Source organism: Mobula birostris, chromosome 3 (genome assembly GCF_030028105.1).
Source record: "Mobula birostris isolate sMobBir1 chromosome 3, sMobBir1.hap1, whole genome shotgun sequence".
In the NCBI taxonomy this organism is placed as follows: domain Eukaryota; kingdom Metazoa; phylum Chordata; class Chondrichthyes; order Myliobatiformes; family Myliobatidae; genus Mobula; species Mobula birostris.
In genome coordinates, this window is record NC_092372.1 from 17,324,210 (window position 1) to 17,351,608 (window position 27,399).

Consider the following 27,399-nt stretch of genomic DNA (forward strand, 5'->3'; position numbering starts at 1 on the left):
TACACAGAAACTCCTGGGAGCTGCTTCACATCACAGTGGAATTCTCTGATGGTTAAGTGAGAAACTAAGTTTAATAAAGAAGTGATAAAGGGTATATTAAGTCAAATCAAGTCAAGTCACTTTTTATTGTCATTTCGACCATAATTGCTGGTACAGTACACAGTAAAAACGAAACAACGTTTTTCAGGACCATGGTGCTACATGAAACAATACAAAAACTACACTGAACTATGTAAAACAACACAAAAACTACACTAGACTACAGACCTACCCAGGGCTGCATAAAGTGCACAAAACAGTGCAGGCATTACCATAAATAATAAACAAGACAGTAGGCACAGTAGAGGGCAGTAGGTTGGTGTCAGTCCGGGCTCTGGGTATTGAGGAGTCTGATGGCTTGGGGAAAGAAACTGTTACATAGTCTGGTCGTGAGAGCCTGAATGCTTTGGTGCCTTTTGCCAGATGGCAGGAGGGAGAAGAGTTTTTATGAGGGGTGCGTGGGGTCCTTCATAATGCTGTTTGCTTTATGGATGCAGCGTGTAGTGTAAATGTTTGTAATGGTGGGAGGAGAGACCCCAATGATCTTCTCAGCTGACCTCACTATCCACTGCAGGGTCTTGCGATCCGAGATGGTGCAATTAACGAACCAGGCCGTGATGCAGCTGCTCAGGATGCTCTCAATACAACCTCTGTAGAATGTGGTGAGGATGGGGGTAGGAGATGGACTTTTCTCAGCCTTCACAGAAAGTAGAGACGCTGCTGGGCTTTCTTTACTATGGAGCTGGTGTTGAGGGACCAGGAGAGATTCTCCGCCAGGTGAATACCAAGAAATTTGGTGCTCTTAACGATCTCAACGGAGGAGCTGTCAATATCAGTGGAGAATGGTCGCTCTGTGCTCTCCTTAAGTCAATAACCATCTCTTTTTGTTTTGTTCACATTCAGAGACAGGTTGTTGGCTCTGCACCAGTCTGTTAGCCGCTGCACTTCCTTCGGGATGGTAATCGTTGAAGCAGGACAATGAACACTTCTTCGGCACAGGGACGATGGCGGCCTTGAAGCACGTAGGAACGAAGGCACTGCTCAGGGAGATGTTGAAGATGTCAGTAAGAATCTCTGCTAGCTGGTCTGCACATCCTGTACGCACTCTGCCAGGAATATTGTCTGGTCCAGCAGTCTTCCGTTGGTTGACCCTGCACAGGGTTCTCCTCACATTGGCCACGGTAAGACACAGCACCTGGTCGTTTGGAGAAGGGGTGGTCTTCCTCGCTGTCATGTCATTTTCTGCCTCAAAATGAGCGTAGAAATTGTTCAACGCATCTGGGAGGGAGGCATCACCAGCACAGGCAGGTGATGTTGTCTTGTAGTTGGTGATGTCCTGAATGCCCTTCCACATGTGCTGCGTGTTGCTGCTGTCCTGGAAATGGCTGTGGATTCATTGGGCGTGTGCATGCTTTGCCTCTCTGATGGCCCGGGACAGTTTGGCCCTCGTTGTTGTTAGGGCTGCCTTGTCGCCTGCTCTGAAGGTGGAGTCACGGGTTCTCAGCACTGCACGCACCCCCGTGGTCATCCATGGCTTCTGGTTAGCGCGTGTAGTGATGGTCCTGGCCACAGTGACGTCATCGATGCACTTGCTGATGTAGCTAGTCACTGATGCTGTGTACTCTAAATTGGTAGAGTTGCCATCGGTTGCAGCCTCCCTGAACATGTGCCAGTCAGTGTGCTCAAAGCAGTCTTGAAGAGCAGAGATGGCTCCTGCTGGCCAGGTTTTCACCTGCTTCTGAACTGGTCTGGAGCGCCTGACGAGCGGTCTGTATGCTGGGATTAGCATATCAGAGATGCGGTCTGAGTAACCGAGGTGGGGGTGGGGCTCCACCTGGTACGCATCGGGAATGTTTGTGTGAACAAAGTCCAATGCATTCTCCTCTCTCGTTGCAAAGTCCACGTTCTGCTGGAATCTGGGGAGCACTGACTTAAGGTTCGCATGGTTAAAATCTCCGGCGACAATAAACAGTCCATCAGGGTGTGCGTTCTGCATTGTTATAGCTGGAGGTGATAATATGGATAAGCTCCCACTACCTATCAATTGATCCTAGTGGCATGCGCCTCAAATAGCCTCTGACAACCAAGTCCAGCTCCTGGCCTTCATGTGGCTTAGCTATTAAGCCAGGTGGAACCATCTCTACTGACAGGAGAAGGGCAAAGGCATGCTACTGGCACCTTAAAACCAGTCACTTTGGGCAGATGGGCCTCATCAGTGGTGGTTAGCAGCTCACCCAGGAGCAGGAAAACTGATCTCAAACCTCTGCTGACTTGCACCTATACCCACTCATGGGGAAGGCTTTGAGAGTAAACCCCAAGGGAACAATCTGGAGCTGCAGTCCCTAAGGCAGTCCTACTTTTAGTTCAACGAGGACATGCAACCCCTGGACACCGCTGGTGTCAAACTGTATCGGTCTCTGCCATTCCTTTGGGTTCAACAGTTGCGTGGAGAAGGGGTGTTTGCTACACGGGCAACAGTTTGCTCTCCATGTTGTCCTGCCCTGACATGCATATTTCGACAGCTAGGATGCCACCTCCATGGTCGACCCTGACCAACAGAGGCCTCATTCTCATTAAATACAATATAGTGTAATGGAGAATAAACAACAATTTCTTCCCTATGGCTATCAGAATCACTTCTTTAACAGACTTGTCCCATTGGCGCTGATCTTATCTAATCCAATCTGATCTAATATAATCTGATCTGATCTGATCTAAACTAATCCGATCTGATCTAATCTACTCAAATCTAATCTGATCTAGTCTGATCTGATCAAATCTAGTCTGATCTAATCTAAAATTTAACCCAAACCTAAAAGATACAGTTTAGCTTTATTTGTCACATGTACATCAAAACATACAGTGGAATGTGTCACTTGCTTCAATAACCGACACGATCCAAGGATGTGCTGGCGGGACAGTCTGCAACTGTCGCCATGATCTTAGTGCCAATTTACTAACCCTAACCTATAGCTTTTAGAACGGAGATGAGGAGGAATTTCTTTATCCAGAGAGTGGTGAATCTGTGGAACTCTTTGCCACAGGCAGCTGTGGAGATCCAGTCTCGATGTATATTTAAGGCAGAGGTTGATAAATTCTTGATTCTTGATTGGTCAGGGAATAAGGGAACATAAGGAGAAGGCAGGAGATAGGGGCTGAGAGGAAAACTGGATCAGCTATGATAAAATGGTGGAGCAGACTCAACGGCCTAATTCTGCCCCTATACCTTACGGCCTTATGTTTTTGTGGTATGGGGGGAGTAAACTGGAGCACCCAGGGAAGCCCACGTGGTCACAGGGAGAATGTATAAACTCCTTACAGACAGCGGCTGAATGGAGCCCAGGTTGCTGGCACCGTATGGTGTTCCACTAACTGCTACACCATCGTGCAGCCTCAACCTAACCTAATCAATACATTAAAACCTTAAACAAATCGATGAAAAATATCATCACGTGACAAGACGTGGAGTTTTAACCTGTAGTTTGAATTTTCAAGGCACACATCATAGCACCATGTCAGAGGGTTTAGTTGACAGAAAACGTTTTGTGCACGTCTTGCATTTCACCCTCCTCACTTCATTCCCATGAGCTGCTTGATGTTATTTTTAGTCCTCTTCACTGGTATGAAGCACACAGCTCTTGTTCCCTTAAGGTACAGTTCAAATGCTTATACTTGTCCTGATTTTTAACTTCCACATTCCTTGTTTACATACTTCCCACAAAGACTTGGATGATACCCGGAGAATGGATTCCTCCTTTTCCGATGTCAGTGGCAGTCAGGTATCACTATAAAGGAAATCCTTGGCGATGAACATCAACGATTTCATCAAACTACAGCCTCCAAATCAACTTATTCATTGCCGCTGGGAAAGGCAGCTCTCTGGCACACCATTCTCACTGCATCGGCATATGTCAGTGATAAAAAACCTGATTCTTATTCTGATAGATGTTACCTTCTTGATGCATTACCTCAATCACTCCGGTCTTTGCATTTTAAGGTTGGAAAAATACCGACATTTCAATAAAAAGTTTAATAATACTTCTCATTAGCGAACCTGAAAGTGCCAAAGGTCCCTACTTGTGAGTTTATTACACGATGAACAGTTCCCAAGTACTAGAACTGCTGCAATGCATCAATTTAATATCAGAGAATGTACACAGTATACATCCTGAAATTTTACTGTTTGCAGCCATCCATGAAACAGAAGGCCCCCAAAGAATGATGGCAGAAAATGTTAGAACCCCAACCCCCCCAGCACAAGCAACAGCAGAAGCATCAACCCTCCCCCTTTCCCCTCCCCCCACTTGCTCCAGCAAAAGCATCAACCCCCCACCTCGCTTCCACCCCCCCCCCCCGGCCACTCACCATGCAAGCAACAGCAAATCCTTGATTTCTGATTTTTTTTGTTTTATGTGATATCTGAACCTCACTGGTAAGGCAAATATTTAGCTCCCACTCCTAACAGTCTCTGATCTGTGAGGCTTGTTGCTTATTGTCAGAGAGCAGATAAGATCTTTACTTCTGTGTGTCTGGAGAAAAAGAGGCGCAAGTCAGTAAAATGTCCTTTCCCTGAAGGTGGTACCTGAGAGTATACCAATGACTAAAAACATTTAATTATGCTTATTTTTGAGTCTTCACATAGAGTTAAAAATACACTTGGATTTAACTGTCCTGTGCTATCACCAGTGGGATCATCAGTTGATCTGCCACCTGTCTTCAGGAGTTTCGGCCCGCTTATGATTAAGCCTCCCTCGAGCTGGTGGGCCAGCAGTGCTAAAGCACCACCTCCCACTGGTGAGCTTAAAAACTTGGCATCTGCCTCGATCAGTCACTTCCATCCAACAGATAGTCTGCTCCTTCGGGTGTCTATGCAACTACTGAAGGGTTTGCAAGATATGTATACACTGTCTGACTATCTGCCCCTCTGGACATACTTGGTCCACACCCATGCTGATCCTTTCTCTGCTGCCTCAGCTACAGCCCTGCTGGTTGATTTGATCTCTAGTGGCCACTGACAGTATACCAATGACTAAAAACATTTAATTACGCTTATTTTTGAGTTTTCACATATAAACATCGTAAATGAAAAGAATTATTGTAAGATTAGTGAAAGTAGGTGGTTGGTGATAGGTGGAAACTCAGAGAACTGCAGGGTCTATTTCTGTGAGATATCTCTCCATCATTTTTTGATTCTAACGTACAGAACCTACATGAACAGTTGTAAATGGTGACACCCGCGTTTAAGATTTCAACCAAAAACAGCTCATATGACAATGTAGACCTCTCTTGGATATGCACTGTAATGTTAGCTCAGATCTCTGTACTCAGATGTCAGATGATGACCTTGAACTTCCAACCATCCAACTCAAGAAGGAAGATTGTTACCAACTAGGCTGTAACTGGCACAAGATAAGGTCAGCTTCCAAACCAAAGTATTTTAAGTTTGTACTGAAGGCCACAAAATCTCAATTGCCACATTCATTCAGAAACAGAAAATCTAAATATAGAAACGTAAGATGCTGCCATTCTGAAATAATCATCATCATTACCTGCTGTACAGTTTGACATAGGCAATCACTGTCTTTCCATGACTACGATTGTTCTTGGCAATCATTTCTACAGAAGTGGTTTCCCGTTGCCTTCTTCTGGACAGTGTCTTTACAAGATGAGTGACCCCAGCCATTATCAATACACTTCAGAGATTGTCTGCCTGGCGTCAGTGGTCGCATAACCAGGACGTGTGATGTGCACCAGCTGCTCATACGACCATCCACCACCTGCTCCCATGGTTTTACGTGACCCTGATCGGGGGCTAAGCAAGTGCTATAACTTGCTCAACGGTGACCTGCAGGCTAGCGGAGGGAAGAAGCGCCTTACACCTTGTTTGGTAGAGATGTTTTTCCATCCTGCCACTTAAGTGAAATGAAAACAGAAAAATACTGGAGATACACATCAGAGTATCTTTTAATAAAAGGTCATCAACCCGAAACGTTAATTGTTTCTCTCCCCAAAGCTGTTGCCTGACTTGTTGAGTATTTCTAATGTTTTTTTTGTCCTGTTGAAGATTCTTGACCTGAAACATTGATTGTTTATTCCTCTCCATTGATGCTGCCCAATTTGCTACCTCCAGTATTGTGGGTGTGTTGCTCAAAGCTTCCAGGTTTACAGAATCTCTGTGTTATAATTATTTATGTTTTTACTTTAGATGCAATATTTTATTTTTCCATAAGGATATAAGCAGCACTGAAATCTGTAACAATTTTAGACAAGACAAATCAAATTACCTCTTAGACAAGAAGTAATCAAAACAGATTAACAACAGATGCTGTTCCTGGACAACAGCTCAGCATTCTACACCATAATTGCCTCCAATCTTGACCGGAAGCTCAGAGACCTCAGCCTGCAACCCGCCTTGTATCATTTAATGTTAGAGGATTAAACTCTCCCTACAAGTGTTCAAAGGTTTTAGATTTCTTACGCAGAAAGAAAATAGGTATCGCGCTGTTACAGGAAATGCATCTTAAACCTAATGACATTCCCAGGGTTCAAAACCACTTTTATAAACCCGCTGCGGCATCAGCTGATGGTACTCGTACGAAAGGAGTTATGATATTAATGAGACATAGTATTAATGCATCAATTGAAAGGACTGTCTCCGACAATGAAGGACGTTTAACTTTTTGCTGTACATCTATTCAGGGTAAAAAAGTTGCATTCATTAGCTTATATGCCCCAACTATATTCGAGGTTGAATTTTTTCCCTCAATTACCTCACAATTACTGAAGTTAAGTGACTACCAACTATATGTTGGTTCGGACATGAATGCTTTGGTAAACATTAACCTCGATAAATCTTCTTCAACTATATCAAGCTCTCAAGAATCTGCTACCAAAGCACTTAACCTTTTTCTAACGGATTTAAATTTAACTGATGTGTGGAGGGTGCATAATCCATCTGCTAAAGACTATACCTTCTTCTCCACAAGACATAAAACCTTCTCTTGGATGGATTACATTCTTATATCCTCCGGTTTGCTGCCTTTGGTACACTCAATAGAATTTTTGCCCAGACATCTATCTGATCACAACCCAGTCATATCTATTTTTAATTATGGCAAAATTAAAAATAAGGCTACTAGGAAGAGGTTTAACTCCACCCTTCTAAAAAAAAATGACAAATTTCTAACACAACTGAGAACAAAACTGAGGGAATTTATAAATTTAAATAAAAATAGTGTCTCGGATGTGACAGTGATTTGGGCCTCCATCAAGAGTTTCTTACGAAATAACACTATATGGTTCAGTTCTCACTTACATAAAAGCTGGCTTCAAAAGATTTCCACCCTAGAAGAAGAATGTAAGGTTTTGGAGAATGATCTCAAAAGAAGATACACCATAACAAAAGAAAACGAGCTCAAAACAAAACAAGCAGAATTAAATGATTTATTAAGACGCAGGGCAGAATATATGATCCACATAACCAAACATACCTTTTACGCAGAAGGCAGCAGACCGAGCCATCTTTTGGCACTAACGCTCAAACAACAGGAAGCTAAAAGCTCTACACCAGCGATTAGATGTGCTAAACATGGAGTAGTATCTTCAACAGAGGAAATAAACGAGACATTCAAGAATTACTTTAAAGAACTGTATACAAGTGGCTCAGTTCTTTCTGAGAATAACTTCACTGATTTTTTTTAGTGTATTAGACCTCACTACGTTGTCATTAGAGGACATCAAAACTCTAGACTCTCCTATTACACTGGATGAGCTACTCAAAGCAGTCAAAGCTACAAATAAGGGCCGTACACCAAGTATAGATGGCATACCTGTGGAACTTTACCTGGCATTTTGGGATATTCTTGGACCAGTATGGTTAGAAACATTAAATTATGCTTTTGGAAATGGCGCTTTCCATAGAGATCTAGACACAGCCCTGATCACAGTTATACTTAAGTCCAGTAAGGACTCCTTGGAGTGTGCCAATTACCGTCCAATCTCCTTGATAAATGCCGACCTCAAGATATTTTCCAAAGTCTTAGCCAGTAGACTTGAGACAGTTGTTGGGAAAATAATTAGCCCAGATCAAACGGGCTTTATCAGGGGGCATCTCGCATCTGATAATATTTGCCGGCTCTTACACATACTGAGTGCAACACATAAAATCCCGCTTGCCTGTGGCCTGCTATTTCTAGATGCTGAAAAAGTGTTCGATTGTCTTGAATGGCCATATCTCTGGAGCGTTCTAAAAGAATTTAAGTTCGGCGATAAATTTATCAGTATGATTCAAACACTGTATGCTAATCCTTCAGCCTGGGTATGTGTAGGAGGAGGTTTCTCAGAGTTATTTGAAATAGGAAGGGGCACATGACAAGGGGACCCTTTGTCTCCTTTAATTTTTACTATATCTATTGAACCGCTTGCACATTTAATTAGAAACTCTCCTCAGATCTCCCCTATTACAATAGGTGCAATATCACATTCAATATCACTTTACGCGGACGACACATTAGTTTATATGGCTAATGTTCAACAAACTCTCTCCTACATTTTAAAAACACTGGAGCAATTTGGATTTCTTTCAGGATACAAAGTTAATCTGTCAAAATCAGCACTGATGCTGATTAATACAGATAAAAGTAAGAAGTCTCTCCCTCCCCAGATTAATGTTACAAATGAGGTCCTCTACTTGGGTGTTAAAGTTAATACTTCCCTATCGACTATGGCTAAAACAAATTACTCTTTAATTTTGAAAAAAATATAAGAAGATATTAATAGATGGAGACACCTGCCAGCATCAGTCCCAGCCCGTATATCGGTCATTAAAATGAACATCTTACCCCGCATTAATTTTATCATCTCAATGATCCCACTTGCACCTCCAGCAGGACATTGGCAAAACTGGACTCCTTACTACGATACTATGTTTGGAATGGTAAATGACCCAATATAAAATGGTCAGCTCTACAATTCAAAAAGTCAGATGGGGGAGTGGCGTGTCCAAATTTTAAATTGTATCACTGGGCATTTGTATTAAAAAGTCCTAGCTATTGGCTGGAGAAGGATAAAGTTTCATCATGGAAAAATATAGAACAAGAGCTAATAGTACCAATAAGGTTGAAGGACTTTCTCCTTATAGGTATGTCTACCAAAAAATGTGATTTGTATTATGGTCCAATTTTAACCCATATGTTACAAGTGTTTAGAGCAGCAGAAAAATTCCTAAAATTTAAAAGCCAATGGTGCAAATCATCTCCATTATGGAACAATAATTGTTTTCTATCTGGGGGGAAATCATTCACTAACAGAACTTGGGAGGATAAAGGTATTACTACTCTTCAAGATATAAAATGGGGTAAGTACTAACCTTAGCTTTCAAGAACTGATATCTCTTTATAATATTGATAAACACTCTCTTTTCTTCTACTTTAGAGTAAGATCAGCTTGTAAAGCCTACGGCGTTCCCTGGGGGTCAGGTTTAAAGGACCATCCCATTTTAAGTTGGATACAAAGTGCTTCAGGACAGGTAGTGTCATATATCTAATATATGCCCACATCAGGAATGAAAGCCTGGGATAGGGACATATCTGAACTGGGACAAGACTTAGACTGGGATGCAATTTGGGATAATGTTGTTGGTGCTTCGAAAAACCCAAATCATTGGTATATACAATTGAAATTTTGTCATATAGCATATTTAACACCGAGAATTAGTCATCAAATGGGACTGGTTCTTGACCCATATTGCTCATTTTGCCCCCACGGAACCCTTGGCTCTTTTATACATGTAGTATGGGAATATCCAGGGGTTTTTGGTTTGTCGGGGAAGGTTATCAGTACTCTTACAGAACTAACAGGGGTACAATTACCAATGGACCCCGCTGTACATCTTCTAATTGATGACTCACACCTTTCCCTTACGGAAAAAACACGCAAAGTCTGACTGGCAGGCCTGACTGCAGCTAAGAAGATTGTAGTCCAGCGTTGGAAACCTCCTCATGATATTTCAAATACTCACTCGCTTTTTGGACATTTCTTACCTGGAACTATCATCAGCAAGAGTAAATGATGCACGACCAAACACAAACTTAATGTTGACAAATTTGATATCTAACTTAAAAGATCTTTTGTAAAATAGGAATGCCTTGTCTGTGTCGTCAGTTGGTTGGTGGAGGGGAGAGGGATGGGGGGGGAGAGGGGTGGAGGGGTGATGGTGATGAAGGTTGGGGGGTGGCTGGGTTAAACAGTCAAAATGTAATTGGCAGTTGGTTGTACTGAATGTAATTTGTTGGTATTGCAGTAAAAAATTAGTAAAAATAAATAAAATAAAATTCTACTGTATATCCATCCAGTCCTGGAGCCTTAGCTGATTGGAGAGAGGATATAGCCCTTGCTATTTCCTCTTGTTTAATAGGTGCATCTAATGTATTCATATCTTGAATAGAGATTTTAGGTATATTCAATTTTTGCAAAAAACTATTCATAAAGGTAATATTATCTGAAAATTCAGACTCATAAAGATTAGAGTAGAAATCCATAAATATCTTATTAATTTCATAAGGATCTACCGTTTCGGTTCTATCAGGTCTCCGTATTTTCAGGATCTGTCTTCTAGCCATATGCGCTTTTAACTGACCAGCTAATAATTTGCCTGACTTGTCTCCATGTATATAAAATTGGCTTTTGGATTTAAGAAGTTGCTGTTCAATGGGAAAAGTCAAAAGCAAATCATGCTGTGTTTGGAGTTCCACTCTTTCCTTAAAGAGATCTTCACTAGGCATTAGTAAATAAACGTCATCTATTTTTTTAATCCTATTAGTAATCAGTAAAATTTCCACCTTAGTTTTCCTTCTTGAACCCACCGAATAGGAAATTATCTGTCCTCTAAGAAAAGATTTCATTGCATCCCAAATAACCAAAGTTGACATTCCCTGAGTTGTATTTAATTCAAAAAAGAGAAATTTGCTCTTTAATAAAATTTACAAAAGTTGAATCTTGTAACAATGAAATATTAAATCTCCACTGAGGTATGTGAATACTCTCAGAGAGCTCCAAAGTTAGCTTCATAGGTGCATGATCTGACAACGCAGTCACATCATGTGCACATTCAACAACAGAGGGCACCAATCGCGTATCCAACAAAAAATAATCAATTCTTAAATATTTATGGTATACATATGAAAAATGAGAAAAATCTTTTTCTTTAGGAAATTTAAATCTCCAAATGTCGACCAGACCATATTCTAATAAAAAAGAATTAATACAAGTTGCAGCTTTATTAGGAAGCAACGGATTGGTGGACAATCTGTCAATCGACGGATTGAGACAGCAGTTAAAGTCACTGCCCATAATCAACTTACATTCATTTAAATTCGGCAATACAGAAAATAGTTTCTTATAAAATTCAGGGCTATCTATATTAGGTGCACATACACACACCAAAGCCACCTTTTGACCACATAACAAACCAGTGACAATCAAATATCTGCCAACAGTATTAAAATGAACAAAGGGATTTTTAGAATTAATAAAAATAGATGCCCCTCTTATTTTATTTACTGATAAAGAATGAAATAAGGGTCCCTTCCAAAATTTGAAAAAGTGATTTTCATCCTGACTGCGGACATGAGTCTCCTGCACAAAAATAATATCTGCATGAAGTGTTTTTAATTTCTTAAAAATCTTTCTGCGCTTAATAGGTTGGCTCATACCATTTAAATTCTATGTTATATTAATTTTATTAAGATCCATATTTAAAGTTTAATTTTAAAATTTTATAAAGTAATCTAATGCGCAGGCGCAGCCTAAATTGGAAGAAAGGGCGAAGCATGACTCGATCAGAAAGAAAAGCAAAATGATTGACAAAGAAAAACCCCTCAGGATTGCCCAGTCAAAAAAAAAACTAACCTAATTGCCCTACTTAAAGAAAATGATTGACAACCAAAATTTCATTTTGAAATTGTTCTATCAGGGACCAGGCTCTGTGTTTTAGGGACAATCATCGAGGTAGTTAGAAAAAGCATTTTTGTTTTTTTGTGTGTGAAAAGTCTGAACTAGTCAATGCAGGCAGCAATCCTAGCCATTGGACTGTCCACCAATTACTATAAGCTTTGTGAATCCATGAGGCCATATGACTGTTAGACATAGGGGCAGAATTAAGCCATACGGCTCATCGAGTCTGCTCTGCCACTCCATATAGCTGATTTATTATGCCTCTGAATTCCACTCTCCTGCCTTCTCCCTGTAACCTTTGACACTCAAGAACATACCAACTTCTGCATTAAATATACCTAATGATTTGGCCTCCATAGCCATTTCTGGCAATGAATTCCACAGATTCACCACCCTCTGGATAAAGAAATTCCTCCTCATTTCTATTCTAAAGAGAATAAAAATGATAGAATACGTCTTGTATTCTAAGGCAGAGCTCTCTGGTCCTAGATACTCTCAATCTATTTTCCTCATCCACACATATTTGGTCGATTTCAATGACATTTCCCCCCCCCCCCCCATACTTCTAAACTCCACCAAGTGCAGGCCCAGAACCATAAAATTTTCTTCATACATTAACTTTTTCATTCCCATGATCCTCCTCTGGACACTATCCAAAGCCAGCACATCCCTTCTTAGATAAGGGACCAAAATTGCTCACAATACTCCAGTGCGAATCAGTCACAGCTTCCTTTTACTTCCTCCCAACAGCATGCTTCAAAGCGCCGACTTTGCATCAGGAAACAAGTTATTACGTCATGGGTAGCAATGCGCGAAACAGGCCTTTTGACCCATCTCATCCAAGCCTACCAAGATGCTATCAAGGCTAGTCCCATTTCCCTGTAAACCCAGACTCTCCAAGTTCTTATCTAAATACTTCAAGTATTATGGTATCGGCCTCAACCACTTCCTCTGGCAGCCTGTTCCTCATATGCACTACTCTCTGCATGAAGATGTTTTCCCTCAAGTATTGTTCAAACCTATTCCTCTCACCTTAAACTCATACCCTCATGAGAGGCATGAGTTTAAGGTGAGAGGGATAGGTTTGAACAGTACTTGAGGGGCAGCATCTTCGTTCAGAGGGTAATTTGATTCTCTTTTAATGGAAAAATGACCATGTTGTTACCTTGTACTTCATCTGTGAGTCTGTTGGGGTCATCTACTGCATTTGATGCTCCCGGTGTGGCCTCCTGTATATCAGTGAGACCCAATGTAGATTAGGAGACCACTTCGCTGAGCACCTGTGCTCCGTCTGCCAGAAAAAGTGGGATCTCCCAGTGGCCACCCATTTTAATTTCACTTTCCATTCTCATTCCTACATATCCATCCATTGCCTCCTCTACTGCCAAAATGAGGCCACAGTCAGGGTGGAGGAGCAATACATATTCCATCTGAGTAGCCTCCAAGCTGATGGCCTGACATCGATTTCTTGAACTTCTGGTAATGTACCCCCCCCCCCACTTCTCTATTCCCCATCCCCTTTCCCTCTCTTACCTGATTTCCATGCCTGCCCATCGCCTCCCTCTGCTGCTCCTCCCCCCTTTTCCTTCTTCCACAGCCTTCTGTCCTCTCCTATTAGATTCCCCCTTCTCCAGCCCTGTATCCCTTTCACTAATCAACTTCCCGGCTCTTTACTTCACCTCTCCCTCTTCCGAGTTTCACCTATCACCTTGTGTTTCTCCCTCCCCACCGCCCCCCCTCACCTTCTAACTCTGACTCCTCATCCTTTTTTCTTCAGTCCTGCTGGAGGATCTCAGCCCAAAACATTGACTGTACTCTTTTCCATAGATGCTGCCCGGCCTGCTGAGTTCCTCCAGCATTTTGTATGTGTTTCATGTTCTCATCTTATCTATGCCCCTCATGGTTTTATACATCTCTGTAGGGTGACTCAAGTCTCCTATGATTCAAGGAATAACAGAGTATTCCTTATTCACTGGATTTCAGAAGAATGAGGGGTGACCAAATTGAAACCTATCGAATGTGGAAAGGCCTCACAGACTGCATGTGGAGAAGATATTTCCTATCGTGGGAGAATCTAAGACCAGAGGGCACAGCCTCAGCATAGAAGGGTGTTCTTTTAGATCAGAGATGAGGAGGAATTTCTTTAGCCACAGAGTGGTAAATCTGTGGAATTTATTGCCACAAGCAGCTGTGGAGGTCGTCTTTATTTATATTTAAGACAGGGATTGATAGATTCTTGATTGTTCAGGGCATGAAGGATTGGGAGTGAGGGAGAAAATGATCAGCCATGATGAAATGGCGGAGCAGACTTGATGTTCCAAATGGCCTAATTCTTTTCCTTTATCTTATGGTCTTATGGAATACAGGTCTGCCCAACCTCTCCCCATAACTTAGGTCTTTGAGTCCTTGCAATATTCTTGTAAATACATACACAAGAATTTCTGTAGATGCTGGGAATCTTGAGCAACACACACACACACAAATCTGGTGGAACTCAGCAGGGCAGGAAGCTGCTTCATGGAAAGAAATAAACAGTCAATCTTTCATCATTCCATTTGGTTACCTCTCAAACAAACTCCAGAAGATATGTTGTCATGATTTCCTACACTGAAACCCATACGGAATATCCTATCCAACCCTTGTCTATCTAAATACATGTAGATCCTGTCCCTCAGAATCCTCTCCAGTAAGTTACCAACCACTGATATCAACGTAACTTGCATTTGATTCTCTGGCTTGTCATTGAGAGTACTACATTAGTCACCCTCCAATGTTCTTCCTGGGTTTTCTGCAAGGTCTGATGAAGATCGGGCTCTGGTGATTTATCCACCTTAAAGTGCTTTAAAACCAATTGTACCTCATGGGTGATGGGCAGGAGATATGTCTCCACCAAAGGGAAAAAGCGTGTGCGAGCAAGGAGGCCTACAAACCTGACTCAGTTACACCAGTTCTGTCTGGAGGAATGGAACAAAGTTCCAGCAACTTATTGTGAGAAGCTTGTGGAAGGCTACTCAAAATGTTTAACCCAAGTTAAACAATTTAAAGGCAATGCTACCAAATACTAAGAAAGTGTATATAAACTTCAGACCCACTGGGAAGTGATGAAAGAAATAAAAGCTGAAATAAATCATTCTCTCTACTATTATTCTGACATTTCACATTCTTAAAAAAAAGTAGTGTTCATAACTGACCTAAGACAGGGAATGTTTTCTAGGATTAAGTGTCAGGAATTGTGAAAAACTGAGTTTAAATGTATTTGGCTAAGGTGTATGTAAACTTCTGACTTCAACTGTTGAAAAATACAGAATGGTACAGGCCTCTCAACCTATGATGGTGTGCCTTTGAACCTACTCAGAGATTAAGCTAACCTAGCCCCTCATTTTTCTTTCATTCATGTGTCTTTCTGAAAGTCTCTTAAACCTTCCTGATGAACAGTCTTGGCCTGAAATGTCTACTGTTTATTCCCTTCCACAGATGCTGCCTGACCTGCTGAGTTCCTCCAGCATTCTGTGTGTGTTGCTCTGGACTCCAGCATCTGCAAAAGCTCAGCAGGCCAGGCTGCATATCTGGAGAGGTAAATAGGGTTAAGCTTTAACATCTGGAAATCCTTGTTTCTCCTATCAGTTAGTCAAGTGGTTGCAGTGGCTGCTGTTATCACAATCATGATAGATTTTTTATGTCTTCACCCACCCAATGCATCACTGAGGCAAAATTCAGACGTAACCTATCTGCCTGCACCAGGTAGTCTGGGCTGCTGGACCTATCACTGTAATCATCAGCAACATGGGAGTTTCACACCAAAAGCCCTATTTACCACCAAACCTGCTGGAAAAGGTTTGCAGGACATACAGTAGCAGGTTTGCCAGAGAAAACCATGAAAAATATTTGTAGTATTTACCTGAGCTAATGTTGTGGAGTGAGAGGAGTAAACGTTCTTTGTCACCACATTAGGTGAGTACTTAGATACTATTTTCACAGCTTCCATCATCTACCTTTTTATTATCCTGTTCTCACCTCTGCCTCGTCTTCCCCACTTCCACTTCCCAAACAAAGCATCAAGCCAGAAATTGTCTCTGGAATGGAGCAACATTTGGCTCTCTCCATATCCTTGCCACCTTCCATAAGCATTGACAATATTCTCACCAACTTTGGTTGGGAGATGTTTCATGTCTGTTCATGAAGCACCATGGGCCTTACGCTGCATTTTGTTATGGGGGTTGAACTCACGCCAGCAGATCACGTTGAACACATCCTAGTTACATTAGGGGCCGCCTTTGTCTTCTTGGGCATTAGCTTGTAACTGGATCACAGAGAAGAAGAACAGCTGGAACATAAGAGTGTATGTGTCTGTGCACAATCATTACCCTGTTTCAGTGATAAATAAAATACGAAGACAAAGAGTCACAGCACATAAAAGGCCCTTCAGCCTACCATTCCATGCTATCGGCAGCCAGAAAGGAAAATTGCACAGATTTCACTCTTTTTCTGCAGGGCATTAATACATTAATACATCGAAGAGACCAGTGATTCACAGTGTGATCCAACAGTGCTACCTGCACAGACAGTAATTTTAGAATTCTTCTTCAGGCCTACATAACATCCTGATGCCGTAGACAAGATTGTGCAGGTATAAATCTTGTGAAGTTTGTTTCAGAAGAAGTGACTTGCAGGTCATCCCATGGAAGTCCATTTTAGATAAGCTGCCTATCCATCGTTCACGTGGGCTTCTCCTCTACACATCTACTACCACAGCTTGCAAACCTCAGCAGATCCCGGACATGATTGCTTCTGAACACAGAACCCTTATCCTTCTAATGCCAGCCCAACCTGCACGCAACATGTCTCCTCAATCTTGGCCTAATCCGATCCTGACCAGACCCCTAACATTCCAATCATGGATTCATTTCTATAGTTCTGACCCCTGATTCTCTCCCAGTCTTCCCCTCATGCCCAAACTTCTCTTCCATTTGACCCTTCTCTGACCCATGTTTAGAATTCTCTGCCGGTGTGTAGAATTTCTGAAGAGAAGTCCAATCCTGAAGCAAAGCCCAACAACAGCTTCTCAAGTGGAGCAATTGTTGGTTTGATGCTTTGCTATTATTTAATGCACGTAAAAGGGCACTAAATCAACTTATGGGCAAATGCATTTAATTGAACATTTGATAGATGTATGCTATTGCTAGAGCAAAAGATTATATTGTGCATAATGCATAACAAATGCACTGTATTAAATACCTGTTTGACATTCTTGTACCTTTGGCATTCTACAAAGCATAGAACATATGCCATATTTAAGTTTGCTAATGACACCACTGTTGTGGGCTGAATCAAAGGTGCTGATGAATCATATGTAGAAGGGAGATTGAGAATCTGGCTGAACAGTGCCACAATGACAACCACTAATTCAATATCAGCAAGACCACAGCGCTGATTATTGACTACAGGAGGAGGTCCATGAGCCGGTCCTCATCAGGATATCAGAGGTGGAGAGGATATCCCTATAGCTTGAAAGAAAACCGGTGCTGCCCATGGATCACAGCACCATAACTTATGTGCTTGCACATTGCAAAGCAACACGCACTGAAGGTGTATTCCCAGTAAGTCCAGCACCAGTCCCAGGATTTCTGAGCTGCGGTGCGAGACGCACTTCATATCTGGCCTGTCAGAAGCTTCATCTTGCAAAGCTGGTCCAATGAGAATGCAGCCTAGGTGCAGATTCAACCTGAAACATCAGCAATTCCTTTCACTCCACAAAAATCTGCTCGACCCGCTGAGTTCCTCCAGCAGATTGTTTCTTGCTCCATATTACAGAGTGACTGCTGACCACTCTGTCTCAAAATGAAATTCAAAGTAACTTCAAAATAAATATTTTATGAAAGTACATAGATTACACCATTTACTCTCTTGAGGTTCATTTTCTGGCAGGATTCACAGTAGAACAAAGAAATCAGAATCAGAATTATGTTTAACACCACTGGCATATGTCATAAAATTTGTTGTTCTCTGCAGCAGTACTTCGCAATACATATTAATAAAAAATATAAATTACAGTAAGAGTACACATTAGAAATAGGTAGTGCAAATACTGAGGAAGTATTCATGGGTTTATTCTCCATTCAGTGATCTGATGGTGGAGGGGAAGAAGCTGTTCTTGATGCATTGAGCGTGTGTCCTCAGGTTCCTGTACCTCCTTCCTGATGGTAGCAATGAGAACAGGGCATGTGCTGGGTGATGGGGGTCCTTAATGATGGGTGTCGTCTTTTTGAGGCATCGCCTTCTGAAGGTGTCCTAGATGAGGGGGAGGCTAGCCCATGATGGAGCCGGCTAAGTTTACGACTTTCTGCAGCTTTTTCTGCCCCTCCATACCAGAATACAATGCAAAATCAGAATCAGAATCAGGATTAATATCACCCATATATGTCGTGAAATTTGTTAACTGAGTGGCAGCACGGCAATACGATACGTGATAATATAGATAATATACAGTATAGGTATATATATGGATATTAAATAGTTAAATTAAAAACAGTGCAATAACAGAAATAATAATAAAAGTGAGGTAGTGTTCAATGTCCATTTCGGAATCAGATGGGAGATGGGAAGAAGCTGTTCCTGTATCGCTGAGTGTGTGCCTTCAGGCTTCTGTACCTCCTTCCTGATGGTAACAGTGAGAAGAGGGCATGTTCTGGGTGCTGCTGCCTTTCTAAGAAACTGCTCCCTGAAGATGTCTTGGATACTACAGAGGCTAGTACCCATGAGGGAGCTGACTAATTTCAGAAATTTCTGTAGCTTCTTTCCATCCTGTGCAGTAGCCACCCACCCCCCCCAACCCCCAATACCAGACAGGGAAGCAGCTTGTCAGATTGTTTTTGAGTGTTTTAGGTGACAATCCAAGTCTACTCAAGCTCCTAAAGAAATATAGCCACTGTCTTGCCTTCTTTATAGCTGTATGAAGATATTGGGACCAGGTTAGATCCTCAGAGATCTTGACACCCAGGAACTTGAAACTGCTCACTTTCCCTTCTGATCCCTCTGGGAGGATTGGTATGTGTTCCGTCGTTTTACCCTTCCTGAAGTCCACAATCAGCTCTTTTGTCTTACTTACGTTGAGTGTAAGGTTGTTGCTGCAACGCCATTCCACTAGTTGGCATAGCTCTCTCCTGTACGCCCTGTTGTCACCACCTGAGAATCTACCAACAATGGTTGTATTGTCAGCAAATTCGTAAATGGTATTTGAGCTATCCTAGCCACACAGTCATGGGTATATAGAGAGTAAAGCAGTGGGATCTACTGGTGCACAAGAGATTCTGCAGATGCTGGAAATCCAGAGCAACACACACAAAATACTGGTGGAACTCAGTAGGTCAGGCAGCATCTATGGAGAGGAATAAACAGTTGATCTCTCAGGCTTGGATCCTTCATCAGGACTGGAATGGAAGGGAGAAGAGCCAGAATTAGACGCTACGGGGAGGGCTAGCTGCATCGATATGTTGGAATCAGGCTAGGTCCTCAGAGATCTTGACACCCAGGAACTTGAAACTGCTCACTCTCTCCACTTCTGATCCCTCTATGATGATTGATTCGTGCTCCCTCATCTTATCCTTTCTGAAGTCCACAGTCAGCTCCTTGGTCGTACCGATTTTGAGTGCAAGGTTGTTGCTGTGAGACGACTCAACTAGCTGGTATATCTTGCTCCTGTACGCCCTCTCGTCTCTATCTGAAATTCTAACAGTAATTGTATGTTGGCAAGCTTATGGATGGTATTTGAGCTGTGTCTAGCCACACAGTCGTGGGTGTAGGGAGAATGGGCTAGGTAAGGTGCCCCAACGAAGAGTATCAGGCAGGAAGAGATGTTATTTCTGACCTGCCCAGACTGTGGTCTCCATTGAGGAAGTCAAGGATCGAGTTGCAGAGGGAGGTACAGAGGCCCAAGTTTTGGAGCTTGTTAATTAGACTGGCAGGTATAATTGCATTGAACTTTGAGCTGTAGTCAATAAACAGCAACCTGATGTAAGTATTACTTTTGTCTAGTCATCCAAGGCCAAGAGGAGAGCCAGTGAGATTGCATCCACTGTAGACCAATTGCAGTGATTGGCAAATTGTACTGGGTCCACGTCCTCGCTTATGCAGGAGTTAAGTCTATCCATGACCCAACTAATCAAAGCACTTCATCACCATAGTCATTGTAAAACTATACGCACACAAAGACTGACAAACAGCCAATGTGTAAAAGAACACAACCTTTGCAAATAATAACAATAATAGATAGATAAATAAATTAATAAATTGACAGATAAACAGACAATAGGTAAATAGACAGACAGATAATAACTACTGAGAATATGAATTGTAGAGTCCTTGAAAGTTAGTCCATAGGTCATGGAATCAGTTCAGAGTTGAGGTGAGTGAAATTATTCACACTGGTTCAGGAGTGATGGTTGAAGGGTTGAAGAATTGATTGTTAATGTGGGTGGAGCAGATTGCTAATTTATTTAATATCTTATATTTTAATCAATATTTATTAAATATCAAATATAATATATTGATATGCATCTGATATTTAACCGATATTTATGTTAGTATGTTAAAGTAACATCGAAAATTTCTTTATTCATTTACATCCTGAACATGCCTTTTATTTTATCATTATTTTTGTGTTAAATAATTATTAATTTCTGTATATTCAACAGTTTTTGAACATCTCTAATTGAAAAGGCCTTTCCCATGACCTGCCCAAAGACCATCAAAGCAGCTCAGGTTGGCGGGTTCTCAGGATCACTCACCAGACTCAGATACCAACTGCCGATTATTGTTTTGCATAGGGCAGCCACAGGTTCAAAGTTCAAAGTTCAAAGTTATTAGTAAAGTGTACTATATACTATCTCAAAATTCAATTTCATGCAGGCACCTATGTGAAAAAGTAATACCACAGAGTTTATGAAAAATTATACATAAACAGACCAAGACTGACAAACAACCAATGTGCAAAAGGAGACGAACTGCCGACAGATGCAAAAACGTAATATAACCTTAAGAATGTAAGATGTAAATCAGGTCAAACATGAACTGACTCAATCCATAAGCTTAGAATGTGTTAAAGTAAATATAGCTTTAGAATGGTTTTAACCAGGAACTTCAAAGACTTCATCAAAATCACAATAAAAATGAATAATTGTTGATGAGAGTGTGGAAATATTATACAGGTCTCCTGGGGAAAATATTTGTTGTCCTACTGTTTTCTTGTAAATACAATATGTGGGCACGTGGGTTAAGGCATTGGAGTAGTAACCTGAAGGTTGTGAGCTCGAGCCCCAGCTGAGGGAACGTGTTGTGTCCTTGAGCCAGGCACTTAATCACACATTGCTCTGTGACGACACTGGTGCCAAGCTGTATGGGTCCTAATGCCCTTCCCTTGGACAACATCGGTGTCGTAGAGAGGGGAGACAGCAGCATGGGCAACTGCCGGTCTTCCATACAACCTTGCCCTGGAGAGTGAAGACTTTCCAGGCGCAGATCCATGGTCTCGCAAGACTAATGGATGCCTTAAAACAATCTTTTAACAGAGTTTCCCCTGTTTTGGGAATCCCCTAAGACAAGGGGTTCCAATCTGGGGTCCACGGACCCCTTGGTTAGTGGTAAGACATAAAAAAGATTGGTCTAAAAGGTTCAATTACAATCATTCACATACCATTGCACTTCAAAAGCACTTTGTTATAAAATATAACCTGAAAGATAATGTATAAATTATTTTGTTCTATTACTCTGCATTATTGTGCCTCACTATTTGATCTATTTGCATGTTCAGTCTCTAGGTACTCGAGTAAAATAGCTGCAGCCAGTGATTTACGAACATCTTCAACCTGGTTAATGGCAGTTTTCTTAGCTGTTGGGAGTAACGGATGGATTTTGAGATCCCTCAAAGTTGCTGTGCAAGTTGATAATGAGGTTAAAAGGCGTTTGGTGTGTTGGCTTTCATTAGTTGGGGGACTGATGAAGCATAACACACCATGTGCCTTCTTAACCATCCTATCTACTTGCACAGGAATGTTGAGCTCTATAAAATCCTGGTTAGACTAAACTTGGAGTATTGTGTTTAGTGTTATGGCTAACATGAGAGGGCACAGTTTTAAGGTGCTTGGAAGTAGGTGCAGAGGAGATGTCAGGGGTACGTTTTTACGCAGAGAGTGGTGAGGGTGTGGAGTGGACTGCCATCGACGGTGGTGGAGGTGCATATAGTCATAATTATAGTCATAGTCATACTTTATTGATCCCGAGGGAAATTGGTTTTCGTTACAGTTCCACCATAAATAATTAAATAGTAATAAATCCATAAATAATTAAATAGTAATATGTAAATTATGCCAGGAAATGTCCAGGACCAGCCTATTGGCTTAGGGTGTCTGACCCTCCAAGGGAGGAGTTGTAAAGTTTGATGGCCACAGGCAGGAATGACTTCCTATGACACTCAGTGTTGCATCTTGGTGGAATGAGTCTCTGGCTGAACGTACTCCTGTGCCCAACCAGTACATTATGTAGTGGATGGGAGACATTGACCAAGATGGCATGCAACTTAGACAGCATCCTCTTTTCAGACACCACCGTCAGAGAGTCCAGTTCCATCCCCACATTACTGGCCTTACGAATGAGTTTGTTGATTCTGTTGGTGTCTGCTACCCTCAGCCTGCTGCCCCAGCACACAACAGCAAACATGATAGCACTGGCCACCACAGACTCGTAGAACATCCTCAGCATCGTCCAGCAGATGTTAAAGGACCTCAGTCTCCTCAGGAAATAGAGACGGCTCTGACCCTTCTTGTAGACAGCCTCAGTGTTCTTTGACCAGTCCAGTTTATTGTCAATTCGTATCTCTGGGTATTTGTAATCCTCCACCATGTGCACACTGACCCCCTGGATGGAAACAGGGGTCACCGGTGCCTTAGCCTTCCTCAGGTCTACCACCAGCTCCTTAGTCTTTTTCACATTAAGCTGCAGATAATTCTGCTCACACCATGTGACAAAGTTTCCTACCGTAGCCCTGTACTCAGCCTCATCTCCCTTGCTGATGCATCCAACTATGGCAGAGTCATCAGAAAACTTCTGAAGATGACAAGACTCTGACTCCTGGATAGGTAAATGGAGCTTAGAAAAATAGAGAGCCATGGTAACCCTCAGTAATTTCTAAAGTAAGTACGTGTTCGGCACAGCAATGTGGGCCGAAAGGCCTGTATTGTGCTGTAGGTTTTTTATGTTTCTAAGTCTCATTATCAGAAGGATGTGGAAATCTTAGAGTGGGTGTCAAGGAGATTTACCAGGATGCTGCCTGGACTGGAGAACATATCTTATGTGGTAAAGTTGAGAGAGCCAGGGCTTTACTCTTTGGAGGGAAGGGGGATGAGAGGTGAATTGATATAGGCATACAAGGTCTTAAAAGGCATAGATCGCGTAGACAGCCAGAGACTTTTTCCCAGGGCGGAAATGACTAACACGAGGAGGCATAATTTTAAGGTGATTGGAAGGAAGTATAGAGGGATATCAGAGATCGTTTTTGTTTACACTGGTGGCTGCGTAGAACTCCCTGCCAGGGGGGTGGTAGAGACAGATACATTCGGGACATTTAAGAGTCTCTTTGGTAGGCACACAAATGAAAGTAAAATAGCGGGTTATGTAGGAGATAAGGGTTAGATTCTTCCTAGGTTGGCACATGGTACTGAGTTATAATGTTCTACGTTTTAAGGGATATGGTGTTAAGACAAGAAACTTTTTTAGAGGTTGGAGTTCTGGTCTGAAGAGCTGAATGTCTACTTTTCTCTTTCTATCCTTCGGTTTGTCTCAGATTTCACTCTCCTATTAAGGCGAGACTCGATTCAAGTGTCAAACTAAGGGTGGTGAATCTGTGGAATTCATTGCCACAGATAGTTGTGGAAGCCAAGTCATTGGGTATATTTAAAGCTGAGGTTGACAGGTTCTGGATTAGTCAGGCTGCCAAAAGTTAGAGGGAGAAGGCAGGAGAATGGGGATCAGAGGGAAAATAAATCAGCCATGAACAAACGGCAGAGCAGACTTGATGGGCTGAATGGCCTATTAATGCTCCAGTGTCTTAACGTCTAAAATTTTAGGGACGTATGTGCTTGAGCTTGCACCAATCCCTGCACAGGTTTACTGTTTCATTGTAAGGAGAGCTGACAGCATTTCCTGTAAGCTACAACACAAAACATTCAACTTCACTGACAGAAACGCTGCCTTACCCTTTTTATTGCCGCACCTTTGTTGGTTGCACACCTGTACCGCTCTGGGTGGTGGTTTCAGCTGACAGGTGCTGTTGTCTTCCTGTATCTCACTAGTTTCCATGTTCATACACCTCACCGTCCGGTGCTGTGACCCTCCTCCGCAGGATGCAGAGCACTGCAGTATTGAAACGAGTATCTATATAAATAATACTGATACAACAAATGATAAACACAATGCTGGAAATTCAGAGTAACATAGACACAAAATGTTGGAGGAACTCAGCAGGTCAGGGGGCATCAATGGAAATGAATAAACAGTCGATGTAGCGGGTGAAGACCCTTCATCGGGATTGGAAAGTAAGGGGGAAGGGTGAGGTAGGGAGGGGAAGGAGTACAAACTGGTAGGTGATAGTCAGACTAGGTGAGGGGGAAGATGAGTAGACGGGCCTCTTCCCCCTTCCCTTCCAGTCCTGATGAGGGGACTCGGCCCGAAATGTCAACTGTTTATTCCCTCCATAGATGCTGCCTGATCTGCTGAGATGCTCCAGCATTTTGTGTGTGTGTGTGTCACACTGATACAATAAAGCCTTCTCTCTTCACTCACATGAATGAAGTATTCCATTTGTCCTGGTGATAGAAGCACATTCATAACAAGAAATAAAAATGGAGACACAGCCAACGGCAGATGTCGAAATCTGAAACAAGAACAAGCTGCTGGAAGAGTTCGGTGAGGCAAGTTGCATCTGTGAAGAGGAAAAGGAAGGTTACTGTTTCAGCTCTAATTCAGGCAGGGTTAGGAAGAATGAGAGATGAAAAGGTTTTAAAATGGAGAAAAGTACAGAGAGGAAAATAGAATGATAAAATAAGCAGAAGGAGCATTGGAGAATGTTAGAGAGGTGTATAAAATCCTGAGGGGTATAGAGAGCGTGTACGAGCACAGTCATTTTCCCCAAGGTTGGGGAATCTAGAACTGACTGTGGAAATAATATTCACCATTTGTTCTAATTAGACCCACTAATTTTCTGTCTAATTTCTTTACAATCTAACAGATGGTTTCTCATTAGATAATGTTAGCTAATTAGAACAAATGGTGAATATTATTTCCACAGTCTGGTCCTGATGAGTCTGTGTTTAGTAGCTGCATGATCTGCCAGGTTCAGCAATGTGTTTCAGTGATGGAAAATCCGCTATCCTTATCTGGCCCGTCTTGTACGTGATCTCAGTTGTTGGCCCTGAAATGTTAACTAGTTCCTCTTCCCACAATGATGCTGACGTTCTGGGTTCCACCAGTGTTTCTGTTTTGATTTTAGATTCCAGCATCTGTAGACTTCCAAGTAAATCATTATGTTTGAAGCGGGGATGAACAACCAATGTTGGGCATCTTGACCCCAGCAAGAATGAAGGTAAATACCTAACTGTTCAAATCTCTCTCACCTAGAGTCAGAATGTGTATAAAATGTTTGAGGACATACTGGAGACCTAAAGAGACCATGACGTTATTGTAGTAGTATGAGGAGGGCCTCCGTTGGTCAGGGATGACCATGGATATTTCATCCTAGCTGTGCAGATACGCAAGCCTGGGCAGTATGATATGGAGAGCGAGCTGTTGCCCATGAAACAAGCTCCCCCTCCCCCTGCATGTGATGAACCCAAAGGAACAGCAGAGAATCAGAATCAGGTTTATTACCACCGGCATGTGATGTGAAATTTGTTAATTTAGTAGCAGCAGTTCAATGCAGTACGTTATAGAAAAAAAAAATCAATCAATCAATCAATCAATTACAGTATCTGTATATTGAATAGATTAAAAGAATGTGCAAAAAACAGAAATACCGTATATTAAAAAAAGTGAGGTAGTGTCCAAGGGTTCAATGTCCATTTAGGAATCAGATAGCAGAAGGGAAGAATCTGTTCCTGAATCACTGAGTGTGTGCCTTCAAGTTTCTGTACCTCCTGCCTGATGGTAACAGTGAGAAGAGGGCATGCCCTGGGTGTTGGAGGTCTTTAATAATGGACACTGCCTTCCTGAAGACGTCCTGGGTACTTTGTAGGCTAGTACCAAAGATGGAGCTGAGTAAATTTACGACCCTCTGCAGCTTTTTTCAGTCCTGTGCAGTAGCCCCCTCCCCCCCATACCAGACAATGATGCAGCCTGTCAGAATGCTCTCCACGGTACATCTATAGAAGTTTTTGAGTGCATCTGTTGACATGCCAAATCTCTTCAAACTCCTAATGAAGTATAGTATAGCCCCTGTCTTGCCTTCTTTATAACTACATCGATATGTTGGGACCAGGTTAGGTCCTCAGAGATCATGACACTCTCTCCACTTTTGATCCCTCTATGAGGATTGGTATGTGTTCCTTCGTCTTACCCTTCCTGAAGTCCACAATCAGCTCTTTTGTCTTACTGACATTGAGTGCCAGGTTGTTGCTGTGGCACCATTCCACTAGTTGGCATATCTCACTCCTGTACACACTCTCGTCACCACCTGAGATTCTGCCAACAATGGTTGTATCATCAGTGAATTTATAGATGGTATTTGAGCCACATAGTCATCTGTATATAGAGCACAGAGCAGTGGACTAAGCAGTTTGGTACCTGCAGTGTCGTAGCATTGAACTCAACGTAAGACTGCCTTAAGGACTCCCTTGGATTTTTCCCTCGGAGTTTACTCCCAAAAGCCTTCCCCATGAGTGGGTATAGCCACAAGGCAGCGGAGCTTTGAGATCAGAGTAGTGGTAAATCATTAGACATTTTCCATTGATCAGGATGATGCCTGAGAAATTCAGAAGTAGCACAATTTGGTGGACTTTCTTGTATGTAACTGCGTACTGTAAATTGGTAAAGACAAGAGATTCTGCAGATGTTGGAAAGTAATACATACAAAATGTTGGAGGAACTCAGCAAGTCAGGCCTCAAGGATTCTACACCTTCCAATTCAATGTTACAGCTTTCTAAGGGTTTAATTTTATTTTTTTACCAAGAGCCATGCCACCCCCCTCTGCCTACCTGCCTGTTCTTTCGTTACAATTTGTATCCTTGGATGTTAAGCTCCCAACTATAATCTTCTTTCAGCCATGGCTGACAACTATAATCTTCTTTCATCCACAGCCACGATGATTAACGTAACACACAAAATCCAGAAATTTTGTGTGTTATATGAGAAGTTCAAATATGAAG

At 42.0% G+C, this 27,399-nt stretch overlaps 1 protein-coding gene across 2 annotated transcripts in view; it reads right to left on the reverse strand.

Moving 5' to 3' along the window:
* Window positions 1-27,399, reverse strand: part of LOC140194909 (A disintegrin and metalloproteinase with thrombospondin motifs 12-like) — a 688,485-nt gene that overhangs the window by 53,934 nt on the left and 607,152 nt on the right. For both annotated transcript variants that reach the window (XM_072252276.1, XM_072252277.1), the window contains exon 23: window positions 24,237-24,393. In XM_072252276.1, coding sequence (XP_072108377.1) covers window positions 24,237-24,393 — 157 coding nt within the window. The remainder of the gene's footprint in view (window positions 1-24,236; window positions 24,394-27,399) is intronic.